Below are 24,317 nucleotides of genomic sequence, written 5' to 3' on the forward strand. Positions count from 1 at the left end.
TGATATTCCGGCCATCCTTTGGTGTTTCAGCCCTTATCACTGCCGAGCCCTTTTTTATCAGTTAAATTGTCCTTGTGGCTTTCTTCATTAAGATGTACAATACGATACAGCAGAGCAAACAGCATCATTTGAATTACCCTGGAGTGGCTCCTGGAAATGCTGGGCTCGGGCAGCTGTTGTTTCCTGGGAAATAAAGGTCCTTAATCACAGCCCAGCCCTCACCTCAGGTTTTTCTACCTGTCCCAGCCTCCCCAGGCCACTGGCACGCCCCCTCCCAGGACCAGGGCCTCATCCATAGGTGCACATTTGCATGTCCCACTCTTTCTCCACAGGTGGACTGGCACAGGTGTCTTGGCAGCAGTTTTGGTGAAGACCTGGGGGTGACACGTGCAGGTTGCCAGTGTTGCCAGCCCTGCAGGTGATGCTGCTGGCTCTGCAAAGGCACTGCTCTCCATGCTCAGCAGCAGGCTGGGGGCTCCTGGTGTCCCCCCGGAATGCCTACTTAGGGCCTATTTTAAATCCCACTGATCCCTTGGAGTAGCAGGTCTGGGGGTGGGGGGGTGTGTTTGTTTCAGGAGGCTGTAACGTTGCAGGCAGTGGTTTTCACTTGAGAATCCCCAGAGGTGCTCCAGCCTCTTCAGTGAATGCATGTGGAAAGGACCAAGCCCATCCTGTGGAAACAGGAGCAGGAGTTCCTTCCTGAGGCTCAGGATTTGTACAAGCCAGGAGCAAGCTCTCTTTGGCTTGGAGGTGTGCAGTGAACTCCAAAGCAGGAGCTGAGAATTGATGCAGAGTTGGAGAATCAGCTCCTGAGCAGGGGCATGTGGTGGTGGAGCTCTCCTGTCACCCACAGGGGCAGGCACTGTCTCCTGAGAATCACACCTTTGTGTCATCCCAGGTGCTTTAAAAATAACAGCACACGGAAATCTGAGCTCTGTCAGCAAAAATAAGCTGCAGGTTTTCAGAGCATTTCACGTGTCGAAAAACTTCCTCAAAACAAGAAAAATCACTTTATCCTCAGTAGGAGTTTGTCCTTTCCTAATTACAGCCGGTGGTGTGAAAAGCTGCAGGTGCAGGGGGTTTATTCCAGCAGTGACCCCAGTGGCTGGTGGGCAGGAAGAATGCAGTGCCAGTGATCCTGGTCTCAGATTTCCTTGCAGTGGGTTTGTGGGAGGCAGAGAGGCAGCGTGGGGATGTCTAAAGCGCTGCATCCTGGCAGGATGGTGACATCAGCTCAGGTACGGCCACCGCTGCCTGGGACTGCTGCAGGTGCTGCCCTGGTCATGGAACTCAATGGGAAAAGCACATTTATTCCCCAGTCAGCTCCGAGTGGCCAGCTCCAGCAGGGCTGTCTGGACTCTCTCACAGTCTCTGGCTTTGCTGGGGATGTGGGGAGATCAGCAGGAGCAGGAGGGCTCCCGGTTTGCTCTGGGCATTCCCAGCCTGGTGCCGAGCTGTGACATGCTCAGGTGCTTGATGCCACTGTGCAGGGACGCAGCCCAGGGATTTGTTCCCCCAAATTATTTATTATTTAACTTCTGCTTTCTGTTGAAGGTTCTGACTGTCCCTGGTAAAATGTCAAGTTAATTTAAAGATGATTCTTCGCCTTTCTGACATTTTCATCCAGGATGTGTCTGCATTAAAGGGGCTAAAGGCAGAGCTGACAGGCCTGGGACAGGAAATAAAATGAAATAAAATTCAGTCTTTCAGTCCCATGTCCAGCCAGTAGCAGGCAGGACCTGTCATACGTGGCCTTACTTTTGGTGACACAGCATAAGCAGTGCACAAACCATCATCTTGCTGAGCAGAAGCGTGGGTTGTGTGCAAGCTTGGGCATGAAATCGAACCCAAATCCTCCCAAATCTGTATGAAGAAACGTGCAAAAGCATGGCTGGAGCCACTGTGCTAAATTCAGACTATTTTTGTTGTGGTCACAGACAACATCCATACAGATTGTGATGATTTTTGTGAAACATCTGGTCTGCTAATCAAGCAGTGCCCAGGGCTCACTGCAGCACACCTGGACTGGGGCACTCAGCGCCAGCCTGGAGCCCTGTACAGAGCAGATCAGGGGCTCAGGGACATCTCCACCCCGCCTTAGAGGAGCGTGTGGTGAGGGAGAGGATGGCTGAGCTGAGGGAGGGGACGGATGGGTCACTGCACTCTGGTGTTTGAGCCCTCTGCTCGTGCGTTGCTGTGGGATGTGACATCCGTGCTGGTGTCCCACAGCAGTTTCAGCCAGAGGAACACTGGGAAGGGTTCTGTAGGTGCTTTCATCAGCCCCAAGGAGCTGAACCAAAGCAGGGATCCGTTTGCAGTGCTGCATGCCATCCCCTCAGGCTGCTCGAAGGCAGCAGCGTGCAGGAATTCACACTCGCCCCGGTCAGTGCATGTGAAGTAGTCTGGAAAATCGGGAAGAATAAGAGCTCCACGCGTCAGGGATCAGATTGGCTTTTGGTTTCAGTTCAGAAAGCAATTTAAAAAGCAATATATTGAATGGATATCTATACTTGCTAAAGCCTCTTTAAATTTAAAAGGCAGCAGCGTGTTTTGCCGTTATTTTGTGGAGGTGCTGCTGTAATTCTGTGTGTGCTCCTCAGCCCCAGCACCAGGTACCTCTGTGAGGCTGCAGCACTGCGGCTGCAGCATTCAACCAGGGGAATTTAATTTTGCTGCTGGGGTTTTAATATTCCTCCATCGTGCTTGTTCTGTTTGAGGCTGTGGACTAATTACGGCCAAGTTTAAAGGGCCTGGTCTGTCACACTCTGCAAACAGTTTGAAGTTGGAGAGAATCCATTTGAGAAAACAAGGAGGCTCAGCAGTGGAGCTCATAACTCTGAGAAATGTTGCCCAGCTGCCTCCATGCAGTAATTTTATAAATATGTGTGTGTATATGTGTGTGTGCCCTTGCGTAGCTGCCTAATGGGGTGGTAAGTGCCTCGAGCTTGGGTGTCATCTGAGTTGTCCTAGCTGGCAGATATTTATTTCTTACAGCCAGTGCTACACAGAAATTCCAATGAAGTGAAATTTTCAGCTTTGTAGAAGCCAATGGTTACTCCTTTGGGTACCTTCTGTAACTATAAACCAGGCCTCTGAGGAGCTTTTGTACATGAAGATTTTGGAAGGCCTTGACATTGCTCTACTTTTCCTGAACAGCGTGTTTAGTTCTTTTCCTGATTGGCATTGGGAAGAGAAGCTTTGACATTAAGGTAGAAAATCCCAGGTCTGTTTGGTTATGTGATTTCCATGCTCTCTTGGCTTTGCTGCACTGGGTAAACCAGCCCCTTCTTCATCACCAGCTTTCCATTTTAAATGATAGCTATCAGCTTTGGGTGATGGTGTAGCATGTTGATGGCTTGGGACCAGAACAATGCTTTTTTCTGATGGCAGAGCCTTTCCTTGGCTTTGGTCAACATTAGTTAAATCAGGAGTGTATCGAAGACTTCTTGTTGGTCAGCATTTGAGGAGAAGAGATGGTTTTTATTGTAGGACATGGGGCAGAAGGCTGATCCCTGGGGGGCTGTGTGCCTGCCCTGACATGGAAGTGTGGCTGTTCTTGAAAGCAGAGCAGAAGCTGGTGGTACAATCCCAGGATTCAGAAAAGCACCTTTGGAGTTAGCCAGTCCAGCCTGAAGTTGGGGGCTGTGTGAGCAGCAGCACTGCAGGGCTGGGGTGCCCCTTCCCGGGTGAGGAGTGGCGGGGCCGGGACACCCGTGGGTTTACAGGAATGCACTGATTTGGTACCAAAGCACCAGTGACAGCTTTCTCTCCTCTGCCACGTGATGATGTACACACATCCCAGTGTCAGCACGTTCGTGTCCTGAGCACTGGGTCGTGCCCTGCAGAGCCCTGGTGTGTGCAGTCCTCCTTCCCAAAGAGGGCTGGGACTGGACAGGACTCCCCGAAAGCTCACTCTAAACTTTAACCGGTCTGTGTTTCCTATTGCAACCATCCAAACCATTTGCTAATCATAACTTTGTCATTCCAGCTGCAGCCAACATGTTGTTTGACGTGGATATTTGTTCGCACTTACAACCGCTTGAGAACTTTATTTTGTGTAACCTGTCGGTCTCTGTCCCCGGACGGGGAAGCGAGATGCACTGTCCAGTTTGCACTGTTTCTTGACTAATAATCTCTTCCAGCACATCAATACAAGTTTGCTTCCAGCAGATTCTCTATTTATTGTAAAAGCTGACATAACTTTTTTTATTTCAGGAAGACAGTAAATTGAGACTATTTATAGATGCCAAGATGCTATCTCAGGAATTAATACTCAGTTTTACAACCCCTTCTAAACAATGGCTTTCCCCCCACCTCCACCACCATTTCCCCTTCCACCATTTGCTTGGTTAAAACAAATGGGGATTGCTACCCAAAACCAAAGCAAAGCCCTGCTCTTGGTCTCCTCGTGGCTTTGGAAGGTTTCCCATGCAGCCCCCAGGGCTCCTGCAGGAGAACAAGGGCTGGCCTCCTTGAGGGTGCCTTAGATTTGGTTGCCAAGATGAGAACAGCCTACATTGGCAGTGGAAACAGGCTAATGATGGCTTGATAATCTGTTATGCAAATCTTGGTGCAGTTTGTTAAACTGTGCAGGGTTTATTTGTTTTGCTTCCGTAATTAAAGCATGTAGACCTTGTATCTGTAAGTATTATGTATTCCTTGTATGATTCTTGTCTTTGCTGCTGCTTCAGGAATTCAGCCCTGGGCTGTCCTCAGCTAAATTGCCAAGACACAGGTCCTGTTTTCCCACTGCTGCCTCTGCCCACGCAGGGCCCAGTCCCTGGGTTGTGTGCCAGCATGTCACAGGGGAAAGGCCGCTGTGAATTGTCTGTCGTGCTGCAAAACCCAAGCTCCAGGCTGCTGTGCAGGGCCACAGGTGCAGCGCTGCTCACCCACGGTGTTACCCACCCAAACACTGCCCGCCCCCAGCCAGGCAGGGCTTGGCCCCAGGATTTGTGTCAGTGACAGTTCTGGGTTGCCAGCCCCCTCCAGCCACTGACCCCTGCCACAGAATGCCTCCAGGTGCAAAGCAAGTGGCCTCCAACAACTAAATAAGCCAGTAAATTGGATAATGTGGTTACATTTGGTTTAGACCTGTTGATGGAAATAACTGTCAGTAAAAGCCAAAAGATTGGTCAGTCTTTTAAAACTGCCTGTTGAAAACTCCTGGAAGAGACAAAGCATCTCTCCATTGGCAAGGCAGTGCCCCCCAAGAAATTTCCAGTGAGATGTAGTCCATATGGAGTAGAGTCAGCTTCAGACTAACCCGCAAAAAAACATCCAGGATATTTTAATTACCCATAGCTGTTCAACCAGCTACCTGCTGCAGCAGAGGGACTGGTAATGTTTGTCCACTGTTGCCAGTTCTAGAACATCTTTTATGCTGATAAAAATGGTTCATCGTGCAGGTGGTGGCTGGGAAGCTGGAGGAGAGGCAGGAGCAGACTGTTCCTGGCCAGGGGTGCTCTGATGAGGCAGTGTTTGAGTGTGTAACAGCAATGTGCCGAGCCTCAGCTCTTCATCCTGCTCTGGAGCTTCTGTTTTGTCCCCACCAACCAAACCGTTGGTGTCGGTGTTCTCCCCTGTCTCCTGTTCCCCTGACTTTGCAACCACCAGTAATTGTTCTGGCAAGGACCTGGAAAAAGAGAAAAATTTACTGTTTTCCTCAGGCTCATAGCTTTTGAACTGGAGGCATGTCTTCTAAACAGTGCAACTCACTTCAAATGCTTTTTGCCTTTCATTTTATTATTGCTTGTCACGCAATGTTCTTTGAAAGCTTGCTCATATATTATCTGTTCCATTTTTTCCATTTTCCCTTTTTTTGCATGCTGTTCCTCCTGTTTCTTCCCTTCCTCCAATCCTCTGTTCCCGTGTGTAGACACAACGGCGACGACAGAACCAGCAGTTCACGGTTGGTATCACATTCCTGTTTATCTTATTTCTCAGCGCTGCTGAGTGGCAAGACAAGCCTGGGAAGGGGAGGCCAAAAAGGGAACTGGAGTCTTCAAGGGAAAACTGTGTTTCAGGTGGACTCATCTCATAAATACAACATGGGTTCTAAGGCTGGAAAGTCTGTCTGCTCTTGTCATTTCTGCTGTGAGCTCCCCAGCTGATCTTCCTGGTGCCAGGCAAGCACAAGCCCCATGGAAGTGGCATCCAGGTCCAAGCAATGCTAATTGCTTCTCCAGCCATTGACTGAGAGAATCACTTTACACATGAAAAAGAAATTAATTTTTTTTTTTTCTTTCTTTAGGGTTTTTGTTTGATGGGGATTTTTGGGGATTTTTTTTAAGATTTTTGAGCATTTTTCTTGGATTTTGAGTTAGTTTTTCAGACACAGTATCCAGCGGGTCTGCTGGCACAGGGCAGCACTGGGGATTCTGGGATGCTCCACAGAGGAGCGCTCGCCTCCAAGGTCGGCAGGGAAGTTTGCGTTATTACACTGCAGAAGGAGATTGGGAAAACAAATAGCAACACTTTCCTCTCAGCATAGCAGTCTAGCAAAGTAACCCTTCTCGTCTGCTCGAGGCAGTCTAGCTAACAGCTTGACAGCTTCCTGAGCTTCCTGCATTCCCCGGCGAGCCTACGTACGCTGCAGGCTGGAAGTTGAGCATCCCATTTTTTTGGCACAAGCTTACTTTTCAGCTGAAGAACCAAAACCTCTGACAATTTTTAATTACAGCTAATCCATGTTGGACTTTGTTGTTCCAGTTTCTTTTAACTCTGATAAAATGACTGAATTTTTACTGACAGAAATCCCTAGCACAGAGCACTCATTCTCCTGCCTGCTCCCCTTGAGGTGTTGCTTGGGTGAGGTCAGAGGCAGGACTGAGTGAAGCAATCATTCCGTAGCAATGTGCCATATCGAGTGGAGAGGCTTACACTTCTTATCCCAAATAACTTACCTACCTGGATGCATTTTCCCACTTGGCATAAAGATCAGAAATCTTCGGGCACACTTGTGTTTTGTCTGTGTGTCAATCTCCCTGTGTGTGTTAGATGTCAAGAGCCATTGTTGCTGATTTTGTAGCTACATGTTTGTGGCTAGATGTTGATCCCTAAATTTGAAAAAGATCAGGTAGCCCCAATGATGGCACAACTCCCAGCATCCTTTCTGGGTGTTGTTTCTGCATCAGGAAAGGCTCAGTGTAGGCATGTATTAGACTCTGCAAAGAGGACAAGCTGGGCAGATGCTCACTGGCAAACCCTTGCCCCATTTTCAAAGCAGTTCCTGATGTCTTTCCTTATTTTTCTTTGTTCAGAGGAAGCCATAAAAAGCCTGTTCTTAACTCGAGGGCTTCCCCCCTCCACGGAGAGGATCACTGCCAGGGAGGTGGCCAGCTGAAATGACAACCTATCCCAGTCAAACGAGCTGCCACAAACTTTCCTGCCTTAAAACCAGCCAGTTTGTTCTCAATTCCCCCGTGCTTGCCCTTGTGGGGTGCTTTTCCCGTGAAGACTCTGGATTTCTTTCCAAGCTTGTGTTGCTGGAGTGTGTATGGAGTATACCAGGTGTTTCTGTATGTTGGCCATTTGTTCTTTCTGATGTCCGATGGGAGTGAGCATGTCTGTGAATGACTAGAAATGCATGGGCATGAATACAGCCAAATGGATTTTCTCCAAAAACGATTTAAAATGAATTGGGGGAAGAAAAAAGGAAATCAACCAACCAACCAAAAAAAAAAAAACCAACAAAAAACAAAACCAAAAACCAACCCAAAAAAGAGATTGCTAGCAAAGAAAATGGAATGTAAGGCCAGTGTGGAGCCAGCACAATGCTTCAATCCGGGAAAGAGGGTTTTGAGCCATTGAAAGTTTTGGAGTGTATCCTAGAGGACTGGGGGGAAGGAGTCCTGTGTGTGTGTGCATGTCCCAGCAGTAGCCAAGGCCCTGCCATTCCTGTTTCCTCACGGAATGGAGTTGACGGCAGCGATGCATGAGTGACCTAACGCACGAACGTTGTTAACTCTTTTGTTGAAAAATGAGAGCTTAACTGTGAATTTTCTGATGCACTTTCTCCTTTCTCTGCACTGTTCATTGCCAGAGCTCCAATAACAGCATGGTCATGGCCGGCAGGAAGGCTTGTGCTTCCGCTGCACCCCACGAAGCCGGGCTTTCCCAGCTTCAGCCCTCCTCCCTCTCGGTGTGCCCCCGTGGGTCAGGGTGCCCGTGGGGCTGAAATCACAGGCCCCACTCTTTGAGCTGGATACAGGCAGAACCGGTGGAGCCGGGAGTGTAACAACCTGGAGTGTCTGCGCCACTCGGTCTGGGGAGAAAGCGCTTTTTCTGCCGTGCCCTTTCAATTTTCCTCCCTGCCACTCTCCCCACCATAACCAACGTGCCAGTTTTTATGTCCTAGCCCCTGTTGCCTCTCAGTGGCCAGAGAGCTCAGCCCTCACAAGGTGCTGGGCTTTGGGGAGCCCCTCAGGTGAGAGGCCCAGCTCACACTTGCCCCCTGTACAAGCAGGACATCTCTAAGCAGCCATGACCTTGAACACACTGACGTTGTGTCCATCTTTCAAATTCTGCCCCCACCCTGCTGTAAGCAGAGAGCTCTAAATGCTCAGAGTGATTCCCCAGGATGTGGGTGCTGCACACACAGGGCATTGTGCTTGAGGCCCTGTCCATCCATCTGTCTGCCCAGCAATGGGGGGCTCAGGGCTGCTCCCCATTCCCCTGGCAAGGCAAGAACCAGGCAATGCCGCCTCAGCACAGGCAGAATTTCTGCTCATTCCCATGGAAGAGTAGGGTTTTGAGCCATTTGGAAAAGCCTCCTCTGAAGCTGGCAAAGCAGGAAAACACCCTAGTCACAAATGAAGATTGGTAAGAAAATATTTGACCCATAATGCAGCAGGTAAATTATTTTACAGGCTGGAAATCCTTCCCTGAAGGCCTGTGTGGGTTTTTAATTGTGGCCTTAGCATGTTTGGTACAAGAATCGGTAGCACTATTGTGTTACACTCTTGTTCCTTTTTCTGATAGTCCTCAGTCCCTGAAAATGTTTGGCTGAAGCCAAAGCCTGGCTGCCCCAGACCAGAGCGCCAGCCACGTGTACATCCTGCCAGGTGCCACAGAAAAGGGCTTTCTGCACTGCCACCACCAAGCAGCTCTGCCAGTCCCACTGCCTCCTTCCCTCTTGGAAATGCCCTACTTAAAAGTGTAGCTAATAGTGAATCCTCAGTCTGTTTCACAGCTCCCATCCTTGGGGCAGTGAATAAAACATCACAGCGCTGCCTGCGCGCTGCGGGTCTGCGCGGCGCCGCATGAAACGGAATCCCTAATTGCTTATTTAGAGCCTGAGATGGGAGAGAAATTGGCTTTTCCTAAAGAACTGGATGTAGCATGGGAGCCCACAGAAACCTAAATGTACCTGGGGGTGCCTGGTCCTTGTGTGAGCACCTTGTTCAGCTGCAGGACGCACTCACCGAGCCTGCCGAGGATTTATCATTTCCAGGGAAATGGAGCAGAGTGAAAAGTTCCCTTTCATTCCTCTGGCAGGAGCAGTGGCAGACTCTGAGTTCATCCCCTCACAAGTGAAAAGAGGGGGCTTTAGTAGCCAGTATGAAAGTTTAATGAGAAAAATCAAGAAGTAATTTACCACCTATTTAAATGCCTCACAACAGGTTTTAACACCGGCTGGTGGCATTTGTGAGTGTCCCAGGTGCAGGGAGAAGCAAAATTGTGGAATTGTTGCAAATTTTATTCTGAAAAGGATATTTTTTTTTTCTTCATAAAAAATGCAACATTGCCCTTTTTCATCAGTGAGAAAATGTAGTTCCTTGAAAAGGAACTCTCTACAGAATCAATTTTGGAGAGAGAAAAGTTGAAGGGCTCCTCTGCCAAGTGCAGCTTTGCATGGTCAATGGTTCTGTGAGTCAACTGTTGTATTTATAGATCATTTATAGGAAAAAAGCTCCTGAAAATCTGAAAAGGACTCCCTGAAACCCAAGAGTGGCACACAAGCCTATTTCCTGCTATTAATCTAAATGGCTTCCCACTTCAGGAGGTAATACCAATGTAGCTTCCTGATGATTTGATGCATTTAAAAACCAGTCACTGAAAATTAGTTTAATTTTTAAAGGGCAGTGTATATATAAAAATATACATATTGCTGCTTTGCAGTGGGGCCAAGTCTGCACATTGACCACACTGCACTCACAGCTTGGCTATTTAACAGAGAGTCAGCTCTGGTAGCAGTCTGTGAGCTGATGATCCCAGGTTCCCCAGTGCCCAGGGATGTGGGATCTCTTCATGGGATTTTTTTTTCTTTGCTTATGCATTTGCTTTTAGTGACCAGCACAAGAGTGAGTCCTGGAAGTCGCAGCTCACAGGGTAACATTGCCCCATCCCACATTTCAGTAAGTCTGGGTGGCCTCCTGGCTCTGCTTTGCCCTGTCACTGGTGCTGAGCTGTTCACCCCTGGAGATGCTCTGCCTGCAGACCCCAGCACTTCCTCAGACCCCCAAACCAAGCAGCACTAATGCCCTCACAGACAGCCCTGGCTATGGTGGCCATGACCACGTGCCTCCCTGATTGCTGTATAGCTTTGAGGACAGATGCTTTTCCCATAAATCCATCACATTTGGGCAAATGAAAAAAAGCCAGTTTGTCCAATAGTTTGGCAGAGGACACAGCCCACAGCCTGCAAACAGGCCATGACATGCACTGCACAATATTCATATTCTGTCATTGGTAAATGTCCTGACTTGTCACCATGACCAAAACTAATTGGATTGGTTGCAAAATTGGAGGCAAGTTTTCCATTGCTCTCTGTGTGCAGGACTGAAATCAGCCTGGACTAAATTGGGAAATTGTCCCCGTGACGGCCGAAAGGCAGAGTCTGGGGCTCTGCATGCTGTTATGAGTGGTCTCAAACCACGTTCCAACAGTGTAGAGCGAGGAGCATTTCTGTCTGTAATGAAGGCCACGATTGCACTGGTGTCACACGATGGCTCTGCCCGCACTGGCAGACGGTGGCAAGTGACTGACGCATTCTCTTTTTCCCCCTCAAGAAATTCATCCTCAGTTCTTAAGTGTGTTGTTTTTTGTCGCTTGAGAAACGCAGAGAAAAACGAGTCTGTTTTTACTTGTAAGGCTTTACTCAGTTGCCCAATTCGGCCGAGGAGCTGGACTATGGGGATCTCTCAGGTAAGGGCTAGTCTGTAGGTAACCCGCTGCTCTCCTTCGCTAGACACTGGTTCCACTCTGATTTCTGCATCTTGGCCATATTGCATTGTGCAGTCGCTATGGTGCAGCCATTCCCCCCACGCTCTTGCAGCTTGGAAGTGCGCTCCTTTCTGTTGGGGTTCTCCTCCTTTTTTTTTTTTTTTTTAATTTTTTTATTTTGGCACCCATTTCTGTGTGGCATCCTCGGGGCAGGAGGTGCAGGGCACCAAGGCCAACAATTGTGGTTCCCTCCTGGCTGGGATTTTTTGAACATTGAATTGGAGACCGGTTGAGTTGAATCTTGGTTTGTAAAACACTTGAATCTGCCGTGTTGTGTGAAACCCCCCTTAAAACAGGTGGCCAGCACTAACCCTTGGCTGCTTGGGGATTCCTCATCATATCAGCATCAGATTGGCAGTAAAAAAGAGGTGGTTGTTTCATCAGTGAGGCCAAACCAAGTGAATGGTTCAAGCCTCTTTTTATCCACACTGGTCTGAAAGAGGCATAAATGCATCCTCATGGCTGGTCCTTGCCAATTAGTGCTGATTGAGATTAAAGCATAACAGCATCTTCAGTGGATGCAGTTGGGTGCATTCAGAGCAGAGCCTCTACCAGTGGTACAAACCTAAATCTTTGTTTTTCATGTTTTCTTATAGAAATGCAGCTATATTTTTTTTTGCCCCCCCTTGCAGAGCATCCCTGCAAACTCCTGGTACCTGCTGGGCTCTGTGGCTGCGTGCGGCCGCTCCAGCGCAGGGTGCACAGTCCTGGCCATGGGGCAGGAGCAGCCATTTGTCCCCCTGGGAAGAGCCCAGCCCAGGGGCTTGGAGCCCAGTGCTGTTCCTCTCAGGGGTTCAGCATGGAGCAAAAACATACACCAAAAAACCCTGAGTCCTCATTCCATCAAATGGTTCCCTCTCACCCAATCAAATCAGGAACGTCTCATCCCATAAGCCACTACAGGTGTGCTGTGGCCAAGAGGTCAGAAATGATGGATTCATTCTGGATGTTTTCTAACATTGAGCAATGCTAACAATTATTATTGCAGGCCTGGGACAGATCCCATAGGTAAGATGCACCAGGGCTCTGGTGAACATCCCTGAGTGGATGGGGAAAATTGTTTTGCTCTTAGTTCTTTTACTTTTTAAGTTCTATTTTTTAAGGAAAAATACACTTTTTGGTGAGTGAAGAGAAGAACCTGAAACAATTTCTCAAGGGAATTGCCCAGAATGAGTGTTTACTCCCCAGCCTGTGCTGCTCAGAGGGGCTCACACCTTTCCCAGAGCACACAGCTCAGTGTAGTCCCTTTTCTGAGTCTGGAATGGAAGCCAAAGTTTCCCCCACCTCTACAGAATGCAGCTCAGGCAGAGCCACTGCCCACAGTGAGCACCTGTTGTGTGCTGCCAAGCAGCCTTTTTGGAGCATCTGGTTTGGCTACTGATTTTTTCCCTAAGAATTTCAAAATTTTGCTTGTTGCTCTTTGGGTTACTCCTGCCTGCCCAAAGGGTGACCATTCCTGGTCAGGTGTGGTCAGGATCATGCTGGGTCAGGTATGGGGGAGGCACTAGAGAGAGCCCCAGGCCCTTCTCTGCTACAGACAGAGTGGTCTCTGCCCCATAGCTTCAGAGACTGAAACCAGGTCACGTTTTTGGCCCGGGCTCAGCACATGGGGGCTCTCAGATGGGTGCTCCAGGGGAGTGCTGGAATTGAGCTCTCCATCGGGCACGCTGCCCTCTGCTCCAGCCGGAGCGGGTGCTGGGAGCCCTGGGCACCACCCTGGGGATGCAGGGCATGGCCCACCCCCATGGGGGACCCTGGGCACCACCCTGGGGATGCAGGGCATGGCCCACCCCCATGGGGACCCTGGGCACCACCCTGGGGATGCAGGGCATGGCCCACCCCCATGGGGACCCTGGCGTGGCGGGCGTGGGGGCTGCTGCAGTGTTTGCTCAGTGTGCTGTTCCTTCCAGGTACATCTGTCCCACCCACAGCTTCAAGCGAGGCTCTGCCGACTGTGCAATTAAGTAATGCATCCCTTGCCTTCCGCCCTTCAGGTAGCCTGAGTGCAGAGCCGTCCTCGCTCTTCGGCCGAGCTCTGTGTGTCTGTGCCTCTTGCAATCCTCCTCTTGTTCCTCACATCCCTTAGGGTACGGAGAGGGCTGGCCTGGCACCTCTCAGTTCCTCATTCCAGCCTGGCACAGACTGGCAGGCAGGGTTCCTGCAGCACTGGGCACTGAGGGGGCAAACCTGAGTGTGTGTGTGTGTGTGTGTGTTGTGCACACCTGTGCATGCAGGTGCACACACACAGACACTGCCGTGGGCTCGGGGCACGGTGCTCCAGGGACCCCTCCCCACACCCCCCGAGCTCCCCTGGCTCTGCTCCGGAGCATCAGCACCTCCTGTGAACCAGGGAACGTTCCCTGACCAAAAACCATCAGCGCCTTTGCAGAGGGGATGCTGGTGGATCCATGGCATGGGCTGCACAGGGGCTCCCCTCTCCAGAGAGGAGTCTGTGGAAGCAGCCATGCAGCTCTGAGCTCTGCCACGGTGAGCACATTTATTCAAACAAAGCGCGTTATTTTTTATGAAGCGATCTTGAAATGGGTCGCTGAAGGGGAGCTTATTGATTGAAGAAGGATGAACTCCTCAAATTTCTCTGGTTTAAATTAGACCAAATTCAATTACGATACGACAGGCAGGTTAACGCTGCTCTTTAACGGCCCCTCAATAAATTCGAGGAGGGGTAGCCTGCTCCATGCCACGCTGTGGGAATGAATAACATTATTGCTCATCCTGTCATGGGCAGGCAGTGATTTCTGTCCTCCCATGTCGTGGCTAAGTGCTTTATAGTGTTCACAGAGTAACGGCAGCCTGTTCTTCCACCAGCACCCCCTGCCAAGTCCAACATCTAGTGCTGCTGCATCATTTCAAAAACTTCATTCCACAAAAGAATTGACCCCAGATTCATTTGGGAGGTGTCAGTGCAGTCCTGATGTTTCCTACCTCCAGGGAAAAGGAATAATTGGCTCACCAGGTTTTCAGGAGTGCTCAGATGACTTAAAGCCATTAAACACCCAAATCGTGACCTGTGGGTTCTTCAGGCATACTGATGGGATAATCATTTAACAAACTAAACTGTAATCAGATTTACAAGAGGTCACTTGTTTAGGAATTCTTCAAAGCTGTTGGTGTAGGTTTCCTTCCCCTGCCGCGATGCAGATGTTACCTGCACATCTGGGAAGCTCAGGAGCTTCAGTGGGGTTGGTGTGTATGAGCTTGCTTCTGCCCACAGGTTCAGCCCACACTGCCTAATGTCAGGAGCTTGACCTTAATTTTCACCCAGAAATAGAAGGTAAATTTTTGTGCAAGTGAGGCAATAAATCCTGATGTGCCAAAAATAATGTCTTAACTACATTTTCATAAAAATCTCCCTCTGTTGTCTGCTTTTACAGCAGAAATGCACATAGAGGAAGGTCAGGGCTGTCCAGAGACACCCCAAAAGGTTGCAGTTGGGCTAACGTGAAGCTGGAGGGAGGTGAGGAGGAAGGACAGGAGTCAGGAGCACCACACAGCTGTGGTTCCATAAAACCTGGGCTTTCGCACATCACAGCAGGACAGGCTGCATCTCCCAGTGCTGCCTTTGCTCCACACCTCTGTCTCTGAGCCCAGGGAGAGCCGCAGTCGGCTGGGGAGGTGCTGGACACGCAGGGAAGGAGCTGTTGGCAGCAGCAGCAGCAGTGTCAGGAGCGGTGCCAGCGGCCGTGGAGAGCTGGGGCCGGCTCCTCCCGGCTGCAGGAGGCCCCTGGAGGAAGGAGCCGCTGCCTCCAGGTGCTCGAGGACGCTGGTGTGTGCAGGGGGCTCCCGTCACCAAGGTGAGCCCAGAGCCGCCGCCTGAGCCTCGCGGGACCCGCTGCTGAGAGCGTGGGGAGCGCTGAAGGTAAACCTGCAGTGGTTTGACCCAAATAGGGCTGAGGCTGTTGGTGTGGGCAGAAAGGAGATTTAAAACACAGGCAGCCTGGTCCAACCCATTCTTACTTTTACTCTTGGGATGCTGCTGCTGACGAAAAGAGTGGAATATTCATAGATACATCTATATTTAAAGCCTCATTAAAGTGGAATTGAGTGGAACCTTTTCATTGAGAAGTTGGGAGCAGAGAAGTCTTCCCTCTGCTAAATCTCAGTGTAAGCACTGACCCAGACTGTCAGAGTGCTGCTCTTACCATCACCAACATTTTTCTTGAGAGCCCACAGAAAGCCGATTTTAGCACTTAACATTGGCAGAAATGTTAGAAACCTGGAGATCATTAGAACATTTTAAGAGTCCCCCAAAGCCCCCGTAGCTGAGAACCTGCAGGTGTGAATTGCAGATGACGATTATCAATACTTGGATGGACAGTCCCCAGCTCAGCATCTGCTCCGTACTGCTCCTAACCTCTGGAATTAGTTCCTTAGTTCTGTGATGAGTAGGAAGCAGTCCCAAACCCCTTTCTCTCCTGTCTATGTGCTGTTTGCTGAGCCGTACTTTTTGTTTAAAGGAAAACTTCAAGGTTGCCATTCCAGCAGTGTAATCACTATTTTGTTGATTACACGAGCAGTTGGTAAAAATAATCAGCAAAAATAAATTTCAAGCTACCCAAGTCTCTTCCTGGCCACCCTAGAAGAGGCTCTGGAGCTCTGCTGCTGCTGTACAGTGATCTGCACCATGGGATGGACCCAGTACTGCAATGAAACCCTGGCATCCCCTGTTGTGGGCTGCAGCCGTGCCAATCCCTTGGGGGAGCAGCACAGCACTTGGAAAGACAAATTGATTTTTTTTTCCTGCTTGAGTTCAGCTCTGGCAAGTGGATTGTACCATTACCACTGCAGTTTTCCTTTAAGGTGCTTTGGTGCCAAGCAAAGCATCGACCCAAAAACGGTTCAGCCAAGGTGCACCCATAGCTGCAGAGTAGCCCTGAGGGCGCATGTTGCTGACAACATGCTGTGATGTCTGTTCCTTCCCTGCCCTTCCCTCCTTCTTTCTGCCCCACCCACAAAAATTCACAAGCGAACCCAAAACAAAACCCTAATAGGCAAATTCCTGATGATTCGCTGGAGAGGCCAGGATTCAGCTTGCTCCAATATATATTAACATCCTAATGGGAAAGCTCTGCATGTATACATTTACTGCGCCCTGACAAGAGGGAATTAAATGTCAGAAGGATTTGTAGCATCTGTAATTGAATTGGTGCTGAGAAAAGCAAATCTTGAGGAAGAATAACATATTAGGATTAGCAAATAATGTGGCATTTTGTCAGTTCCTGCCATCTCAACTGTTCCCTCTTCAGCAATAAAGTTGTGATTTCTGGTTTAATCAGAGATAGGAGGCGGGAATAGCTTGGGTGAATTGGAGACAGCATTTAAAGCAAATTCCGGTTGTTAAGGTCAAGTCTCTCCTTGGCTTTGAGGAATTATTCCTTGTTCCATAGACCTGACACTTGGTTAATTACCAAAGAAATAGCGGGGGACAGGAGGATGTGGAGGGGCCGTTCCTGTGCTGGTGGCACACAGACAGGTGTGCTGGGATTGTGTTGGAATTGCTGGCAGTGGGTTTCGGCTTTGCTGTGCCTGCAGGCAGAGCTCTTGGTGCTGGGTCATGCCCCAGAGCATGCAGGGTTTGATGAGGGGCTGGAGGCAAGGAGAGGAGATGCTGCAGCAGGAATGTTTTAGGCCATGTGTAAGCTTGAAGATGTATTTAGCCACGTGTATAACAGTGTGAACTTGGGGCTGGCACCTCGCAGGGGTCTTCTTTAAGAAGAACAATTGAGGAAAATGGCCCTGCACGTCTCAGCAGAGGAACTGACGCTTAACCAACTCTGCTGAGCAAACCTGGCAAGGCTTTAGGCCAAAGTCCCTTCTCAGGGGAGCCCTTGCTCCCTGCTCTTGGCGTGATGTCAGGCAGAGGGAAGACAAGAGGGATGTGTCAGGCACGGGCTCTGGCACGGCCCCATCTCTGCGGCACTGGGTCTGTGGGACAGCGTGGAGGCTGCCGCCGCCAGCACGAGCACACGGCTTCGTCTTTCCAGAACCTTAATTTATGATGATGAAGAAAAAATGCCTCTTGATGCAAAATCCTGCTGGAAGCACATTACAGAGCCGTAACTCAGCATGTTTATGCCCCTCAGCTGTTCCAGATGTCAACAAGGCACTCATCGCCCAGGCTGGGATGCTGCTGGATGCTCCAAATGTAACCAAGCGGAACTGGGTGAAAGTTTCTGAAAAAATAAGAAAAAAATGGAGTGAAGCATGCCTAAAGCAGCTGCTCCAGCAGATGAGCCAGTTTATTTGCCTTGCAGAGAGCAGGTTCGTGGAGGCCAGATCAGCCAAGCTGGAGTGGCAGTGGGAAGGCTGTGTCGGAGTGGGGGCTCCCTGGATGCCCAGTGTGACTGGATTTCCCCGGCTGCCCCCCTGGGCAAGCAGCAGATCCTGTCCCTGGGCATGGGATCAGCTCCGCACCCCACGAGTGTCCATGGGCACCTTTCCCTCAGCATGCAGGGATGTTCAGCTGCTTGCCACACAGCAGATGCTGGGAAGTGATCACAGCATGATCTGCTCCCACTGGAGATGAGACAGAAGGTCCTCCTTTGCTGTGTTTTTGGTTTGCAGGGGAATAATCTTTTTTGGCTGCAGTTTTTACCTTATCAGCCAAGCTGCTGGAAGGGTCTCCACAGTATCTCTCACCACGCCCCAGCTCATCCCAGCATCTCTCTGCCCACCCTGGGGATCCTGCTCTCAGAGGTTACTCGAAAGGGGCTTTTTTTCTTAAATTGTTTTAATTAAAAGGCGCTTTATGGTGCTCTTGGTCCCCAGTTATTTACTTGGGTTCCTCAGTCCTTAATCTTGGAGCAGAATTGGAAATATCGATAGAAAGCATAAATCCCAGCTGCTGCTCGAAAGCTTTGTATCAGGTCTCAGCTCAAAAGAGCCCCATTACCTTTAGCTGTCACGGATCTGTACGCTTGATCGATAAACTTCAAATATTATTAGAGGTGGAGGCTTCAGAGATTTGCTCTGTTCTTTGGAGGGAGACGGAGATAAATCTTTCTTAAAAATTGACTTGCATTTGCTCTCTCAGTCGTCCTGGCAAAACGCATTTCTCCGAGGTGTCCAGGCAGGCGCAGGCAGGGCAGATTTATGGGCCATGTGCTTCTTGTAGTGAAAGATTTAAATGGTAAATCCTTCACATATGACTTCACAAATCATGTAAAGTTAAAAGATTTTTACCGTTTCTGTTGCTGCTGTGCTTAAATTGTAAGGTATGGCCAGTAAATCATTTTAATAGAGGTGTCGCGCTTGACTCACTAAAAAAAAGAGACAATGGTTTAGCTTCTATTCCAAAATGTTAATGTATTAATCAGCAGGAGAATAATTGTTTTTTACTGCGTTATAAATCTCAGTTGCCATTAGAATTGCAGCGAGGGTTGATGTAGCTGCGTTCTTAAATTAAAATTGTTTACACTGCTATACATTCATTTTACATGGCCATAGCTCATCCGGGGTTCATTCCGGAGCTGTTCCTCCGCCACATCAGTCATCCCTCTCCCAGGTGACGGCATCCCGAGGGAGAGGCGCTTCTGAAAGGAAACTAATTGTGTGGTGAGGAGTTAAATAAACGCAGTAAAGCAGTCGGAGGCACTGTACAGTTCCTGCTTACTGTCGGCCTCGGACTGGGTGTTAGCTTTTGGGTCAGGAGTGCTGTGTCCTTGTGGGTGCATTGGACAGGAAAGGTGGTGGTTCATGGTGGAACCCAGTTCAGTTGCGGCAGAGGATGACTGTAAACACATTTTCCATGCTGGGTGGATTGGGTTTTGGGCAAGGAGTGTTTTGGGAAGTTGAAATGTTTTCAACAGGGCACTCGTTAATGACATTTCTCAGAGCTGACAATTAATATTCCCGTATGGTACTGCTCTTCCCCATGCCCCATCGCCATGAAGGCTGAGATTTGGGGAGCACTACAGGGAAATTTCCCAAAATAGATCCCCACCAAGAACTCCACGTGCCCTTCCTCCCCTCTCCCAGCTGTCTCCCACGTGCGTAGTCATAGTGCTGCTGCTTTTAGCGGAAAACACCTCGCGAGTTGAGCCGCCAGATCAGTTCGGCTCCGGACAAAGCTCCTCTGCCCGAACTCATCTGCCTAGTTAGCTCCATGCTTCACCCCTGCTCCTCTGGAGAGCCTGAGGGCAGCTCTTCCCATCCTGAGAGCAGCTGCAGCCAGAGCCTGCCGAGAGCATCGCAGTAAGCCCCCAATTCTTATTCCTCTTCTGGTCTCAACAGATTCCCGCGCGGGTGAGGACGGGGCCATACGGAGCGTGGACCATGCCGTGGTTGGTGGCGTCGTGGCCGTCGTCGTCTTTGCCATGCTTTGCCTGCTCATCATTTTAGGGCGATATTTTGCCAGACATAAAGGTAAGGCAGAGAGCAAAGCTGGAGGATGGAAGGCCAGGCTCGTGTGTCCCCTCAGCCACGGTGTTGTCGTGTCTGATGGGACACACGCCCCACTTTCTCTCCCAGCAGCACTTTTTGTTTCCTTTGTCAGTCGCTCCCTCAGCACCACACCCAGGCCCCCAAGGAGTCACGCAGCCTCCACTTCCCTTGCAGGTACATACTTCACTCACGAAGCCAAAGGAGCAGATGATGCGGCCGACGCAGACACAGCCATCATCAACGCAGAGGGGGGACAAAACAACTCCGAGGAAAAGAAAGAGTACTTCATCTAGAGCAGCCTTGGTTCCCATGAGGTGTCCAACTGTGGACGGTTACTACTGGCCCTATTTAAACGCTACAAAGACAAAGTGATCTTGGAAGTTGCAACCAGCTTGTGTCTTTTTTTTTTTTAAGAAAAAAAAAAGCAAATGGGTGGAGAGCGGTGAGGCCGGGAAGGTCTGGGATTTGCTGTGTAAAAATATTCCTCGTAAAGTACACTCTGCTGTTCGACACCTCAGTTCGTTTGGGTTTTCTTTTTTTGGCCAAGTCCAGCTTGGATTTAGTTTAGTGAAGTCATTTGCAGAAGATTCTGTGCCTTGTTTAATTTCTGTTCGTTCGGGTCGGGGGGAGGCTGGGAAGAAGAGGGGCTTCTGTGCGTTAGTTCCCTTTGGGTTTCTGTGGCTCTTCGTTTCCCCTTTCCTGTTTCTGGAGTTGCCAGCTGGGACCCCGTGGAGTAGGTGCGTTTCTCTGAAGGTGTTTCCCCTTTTTTCTCTTCACCAGTTTCCGTTCAGAACTCGAGCTCATCGGAGGAGAACCAGCACATTTTAGATGCGTAGTTTGCAGTTCAGTGTGCCCATGTCCCGTTCCCCTGTTGCCGTCAGGGCTCGGATAACACCCCCCAAGCCCCCTTTTGTGGCTGTTTCAGGTGCTTTCGATGGTGCAGCTGGGAAATGGGCTGGAGCTCGGCAGAGGCGCTGCTCGGCCGCGGGGATGCAGGAGCAGGGTCCCTGCTGGGCAGGCAGAGCCCTCCCGGATGCGGGGGCTTCTCCTCATCCTCTCCCCGCTGGGCGGCCGCGGAGGCAGCAGGTAAAGCCCCTCTGACGTGTGAGCCCAGACCTGGAGAGCGGCTGGATGAACACACCTGCCTTTTTTTCTACCTGCTGAGTAAAATGCGGGAATTTGTGTTGAAACGAGCGTGCTAATGACCACTAAAGCCATAGGTGCACAGGAAACTCTGGCTCAATTGGAATTGTAAGCGACAGGTAGCAAACTGCAGCGGGAAGACGGTATAAAGCTATATATGCTGACTTTTTTTTGGTGAGTAATCATGGATTTCAAGCGATACTTTTTTATTGTGTTTATGTGGCAAATGTATCTGATTTATTTAAGGAAAGCATTAATCTTAGTGTCAGGTTTGGGGATTTTTTTACGGGTTTTGGGGCGGGGCGGGGGGGCCATTTTCATGTGTTTGTTTTTTAATTGCTGTTTTTTGGCAGAACCATTACAATGTGGGATTCCTTTGGGAACGGGGCGGCCTGGAGCACCAAGCAGGCCCTTTTTCCCCGGCAGTATTCCGTCTTTCCCCTCTTTCACGGGCGGAACCTCGCGAAACAAACACCCTTTTTTCCCGAGCAGCTTTTGCCGAGCGCAGCTCTTCTCTGAGCCCTCAGCACCATTGCCAAACCCCATCGCGGTGAGAAGCAGCCAGGCTGGAGCCGGGGGCTCCGCGGCACGGGACGGGCATCCTGGCCTTGAGCAGCCCATATTTGTTTGGAAGTGTACCGTAGTGCAGTGTTACCGATGTAACTTTGACTTACAATGTTGACATGTCTCAGGTTCATGTGTTTGATTGGTGTTTTCCGTCTCAGGTAGATTGCAAAATTTTGGCCCCACACATTGGAAAAATAAAAAAAAAAAAAAACCACGCGTAAAAACAGGAGAAAAAACAGGAAATTATTAATTTTAGTTGTATATCGGTTTATGTATTTTTTCTTCAGTATACAGTGCACTGTTGAAATGTATTGTTGAGTATTACTTTGTACAGCTTTAGATCATTAGGACTTTGAAGCGTGAAGAAAGAACAACCTTGTTTAAAGGAGGATCACAAATGAAGAACGCAGAACTGATGATAAACAACCTTGTTCTTTATTTACCCGGCCTTTTTATTTTTTCCCCTTAGGCCAGTTCTGTTTTAAGGTGTCCATGGAAGATGTTACAGTGTAAGAAAATACATATCCATCTGTTCCCATTCACATTTTGTATTGGTTCATGTATCCCATTTTTACAAAGGAAAAGAAGTACTATAAAATATCTGTCTTCTTAATAAAAAAAAGTTAATGTTACAAAACTAGACCTTGTTTTGCACTCTTTATCCCAGCTGTTGCAGAATCCACTATCGGAGCTCCACCAGCTACATGGGCAGGAGGAGCTGGGGCTGAGCAGGTCACACTCAGCATTAGGACAAAAGGAGTTAAACCTGATGTATTGAACCTGCATATAATATAGAGCAGATTTCATAAGTTTCTTGTTTATAATTGCTAAATTATTTTCTTTGAGGAGCAATGCCTTGGAGGAAGTTGATCTGACACTGATATTCCAACTTTCCCAAGCTGTGCTAGGTCAGTACACAAGTTCTTAATAGCAGACAAATATTTAAATCCTCCCTTGTAAGGTAAGGTAAGGTAAGGTAAGGTAATCCCCCCTTGAAATGCGTGACCTCCCTCACCCCATTCTTGTCTCCCATTCAGTCCTGGCACTGCCAGAGTCCTGGCACCTGTCTGTAGAACACCTGGCATGTCCAGGCTGTGACTCCCATGTCTGTTTGCCTCGGGACGTGTGGGTCCAGCACCGGTGCTGCCGAAGGATCCGTCCGGCTCCGCTCAGCCTCGGGCAGCAGCAGCAGCACCAACACTCCTCCCCTGCCTCCCCCCCACCACAGCCCCCGAAATCAGCCTGCGAGGCAGCTGCAGCACTGAAATTAGAATCATTAATCTTTTATGTTTTGCACAAAGGATGAGGAGGAAGACAATTGCTTTTTGAGGAGATCACACCGAGAACAAGCGTGCAGAATGAGCGCCCCGGAGGGGCTGTGTGGACCCGGGGCTGTGTGCCAGACCAAGGCCACTGTCCAGCTCCTGAGCACTCGAGGCATCTCGTGGTTATGTCACAAATAATGTTTTTCTGAGCGAAATTGTGACACAGGGAAAAACCATAGGGCAGAGCCAAAAAAGCAGCTCCCTCTTTTCTTACCTGAAATGAGCAGAGCAGCTTTGATGGTTTCCATGGCTATTGCAATTATTTCAGTGCAGAAGAGGTTTGTGGCTGATGCCAGCTCACGATGGTTTTCTCCTCAAGCCAGCACTAATTGTGTCTCACACTTGTGGTGTCTGTAATTTATCCTCTCAGGGGTCCACGTCTTCCAGAGTTTTAAGGTTATTTAGTGGTGCTTTTCTTCCCATTGAACCTAAACACTCTGCTCCTTTGCTTTTCTGGCCCTACACAGGCATTACAAATAGGTGGCAGGAAACTGTACCTGTAGCATACAGGATCAGGTACGTGGTGAAACCCTTTGCATTAACTTCTCAGACACTGAGATACAAAGAACTTGGATGGGGAAAGCTGTAGATAGTAACAATTGAGCAACAAGATTTAGTGACCCCTCTATCTTGTGTCCAACAGCAGAAACACGCTCCCCATACATGACCCCACAGCTGCTGAGCCTGGTCCATTACACAGAGCTGAGGACACTGCCAGGATTTTATGAAAATGAAGAAAATCATCATTACTTCAAATAAGAATGTAGTCTTTGCCCTGAATTTCACATTTTCACAAGTTGCAGAAGTCATTTGATCCTAATTGCAAAATTATTTTATTAGGTCTGTAATACAGTTCTTAATTTTCTTCCCTTTTTAACCAAATACAGGGAAGAATTGCTTTAACTGGGTATCTGAGTCTGACTTGTGTAATTACAGCCTGTTCTGCCAGGCTGAAGTTGCCGAAAACCTTATGCCACATAAAGTAATTAGCAATAAATGACACTTAAACTCCCATCAGGTAAGGTGTACCAGGATCCTGGGCTGGGTGATTGAAATACACGGGAGCAGGGAGGAGGCGTGAGCTGGCAGCATCGATCCGTGCTGGCCAGTCAGTTCTCATCAGAGGGTCCTGACAAGGGGCTAATAGCTTTTTCTGGAGATCCAATCCCATTTTCTAGGCAGCGGCTGGTGCTGTGCCACCTGGGATAACACCTGCTCCAGGTGGCATCGATCGGGCAGGGCCACGTGTGACACCCCAGCGCTGAGTCCCAGCAGCTTTATCTGGCTGTGTCATTCCAGTGAAGGGAAAACCTGAATTCCATCTAAACCCCAACACCTGGCTTAAAAATTTACATCTAAATTAGTGTAACCAGGAAAATAATTTCAGTCCACCGACCACTAAGGGTTTAAACTGGGCTTGTCCTGTTCCAGAGTCAGCTGTGGAGGTGATGCCTGCAGCACTTTGAGGTCTCTCCTGGAAACCTGTGCACAGGTGAGAAGGGCAGGGGCTTGGCAGGTCCTGTGGGGGAAGGCAGGGCAGGGGATTCTGCAGGGCTGGGCTGCAAACTGAGCAGCTCCTTGGTCTGCTTCAGTTAAATAAACAGGCTTTGTGTAAACAAACAAGTTTTAGGAAGAAAAATAAGCTTTAGCCAAACT

General features: G+C 49.2%; 1 protein-coding gene across 8 annotated transcripts in view; it reads left to right on the forward strand.

Moving 5' to 3' along the window:
- CADM1 (cell adhesion molecule 1) overlaps positions 1-21,976 on the forward strand; it is a 135,208-nt gene extending 113,232 nt beyond the window's left edge. For 2 of the 8 annotated variants that reach the window (XM_071449548.1, XM_071449549.1), the window contains 5 exons: positions 5,879-5,911; positions 11,095-11,148; positions 13,137-13,220; positions 19,477-19,608; positions 19,801-21,976. In XM_071449548.1, coding sequence (XP_071305649.1) covers positions 5,879-5,911; positions 11,095-11,148; positions 13,137-13,220; positions 19,477-19,608; positions 19,801-19,919 — 422 coding nt within the window. In that variant the 3' untranslated portion in view covers positions 19,920-21,976. The remainder of the gene's footprint in view (positions 1-5,878; positions 5,912-11,094; positions 11,149-13,136; positions 13,221-19,476; positions 19,609-19,800) is intronic. The other 6 variants (XM_071449550.1, XM_071449552.1, XM_071449551.1 and 3 more) reach the window with 3 other exon arrangements.
- Positions 21,977-24,317: the final 2,341 nt, after the last annotated feature.

Source organism: Agelaius tricolor, unplaced genomic scaffold, assembly GCF_023055355.1.
Source record: "Agelaius tricolor isolate 1412-34295 unplaced genomic scaffold, bAgeTri1.0.p SCAF_29, whole genome shotgun sequence".
Classification (NCBI taxonomy): Eukaryota; Metazoa; Chordata; class Aves; order Passeriformes; family Icteridae; genus Agelaius; species Agelaius tricolor.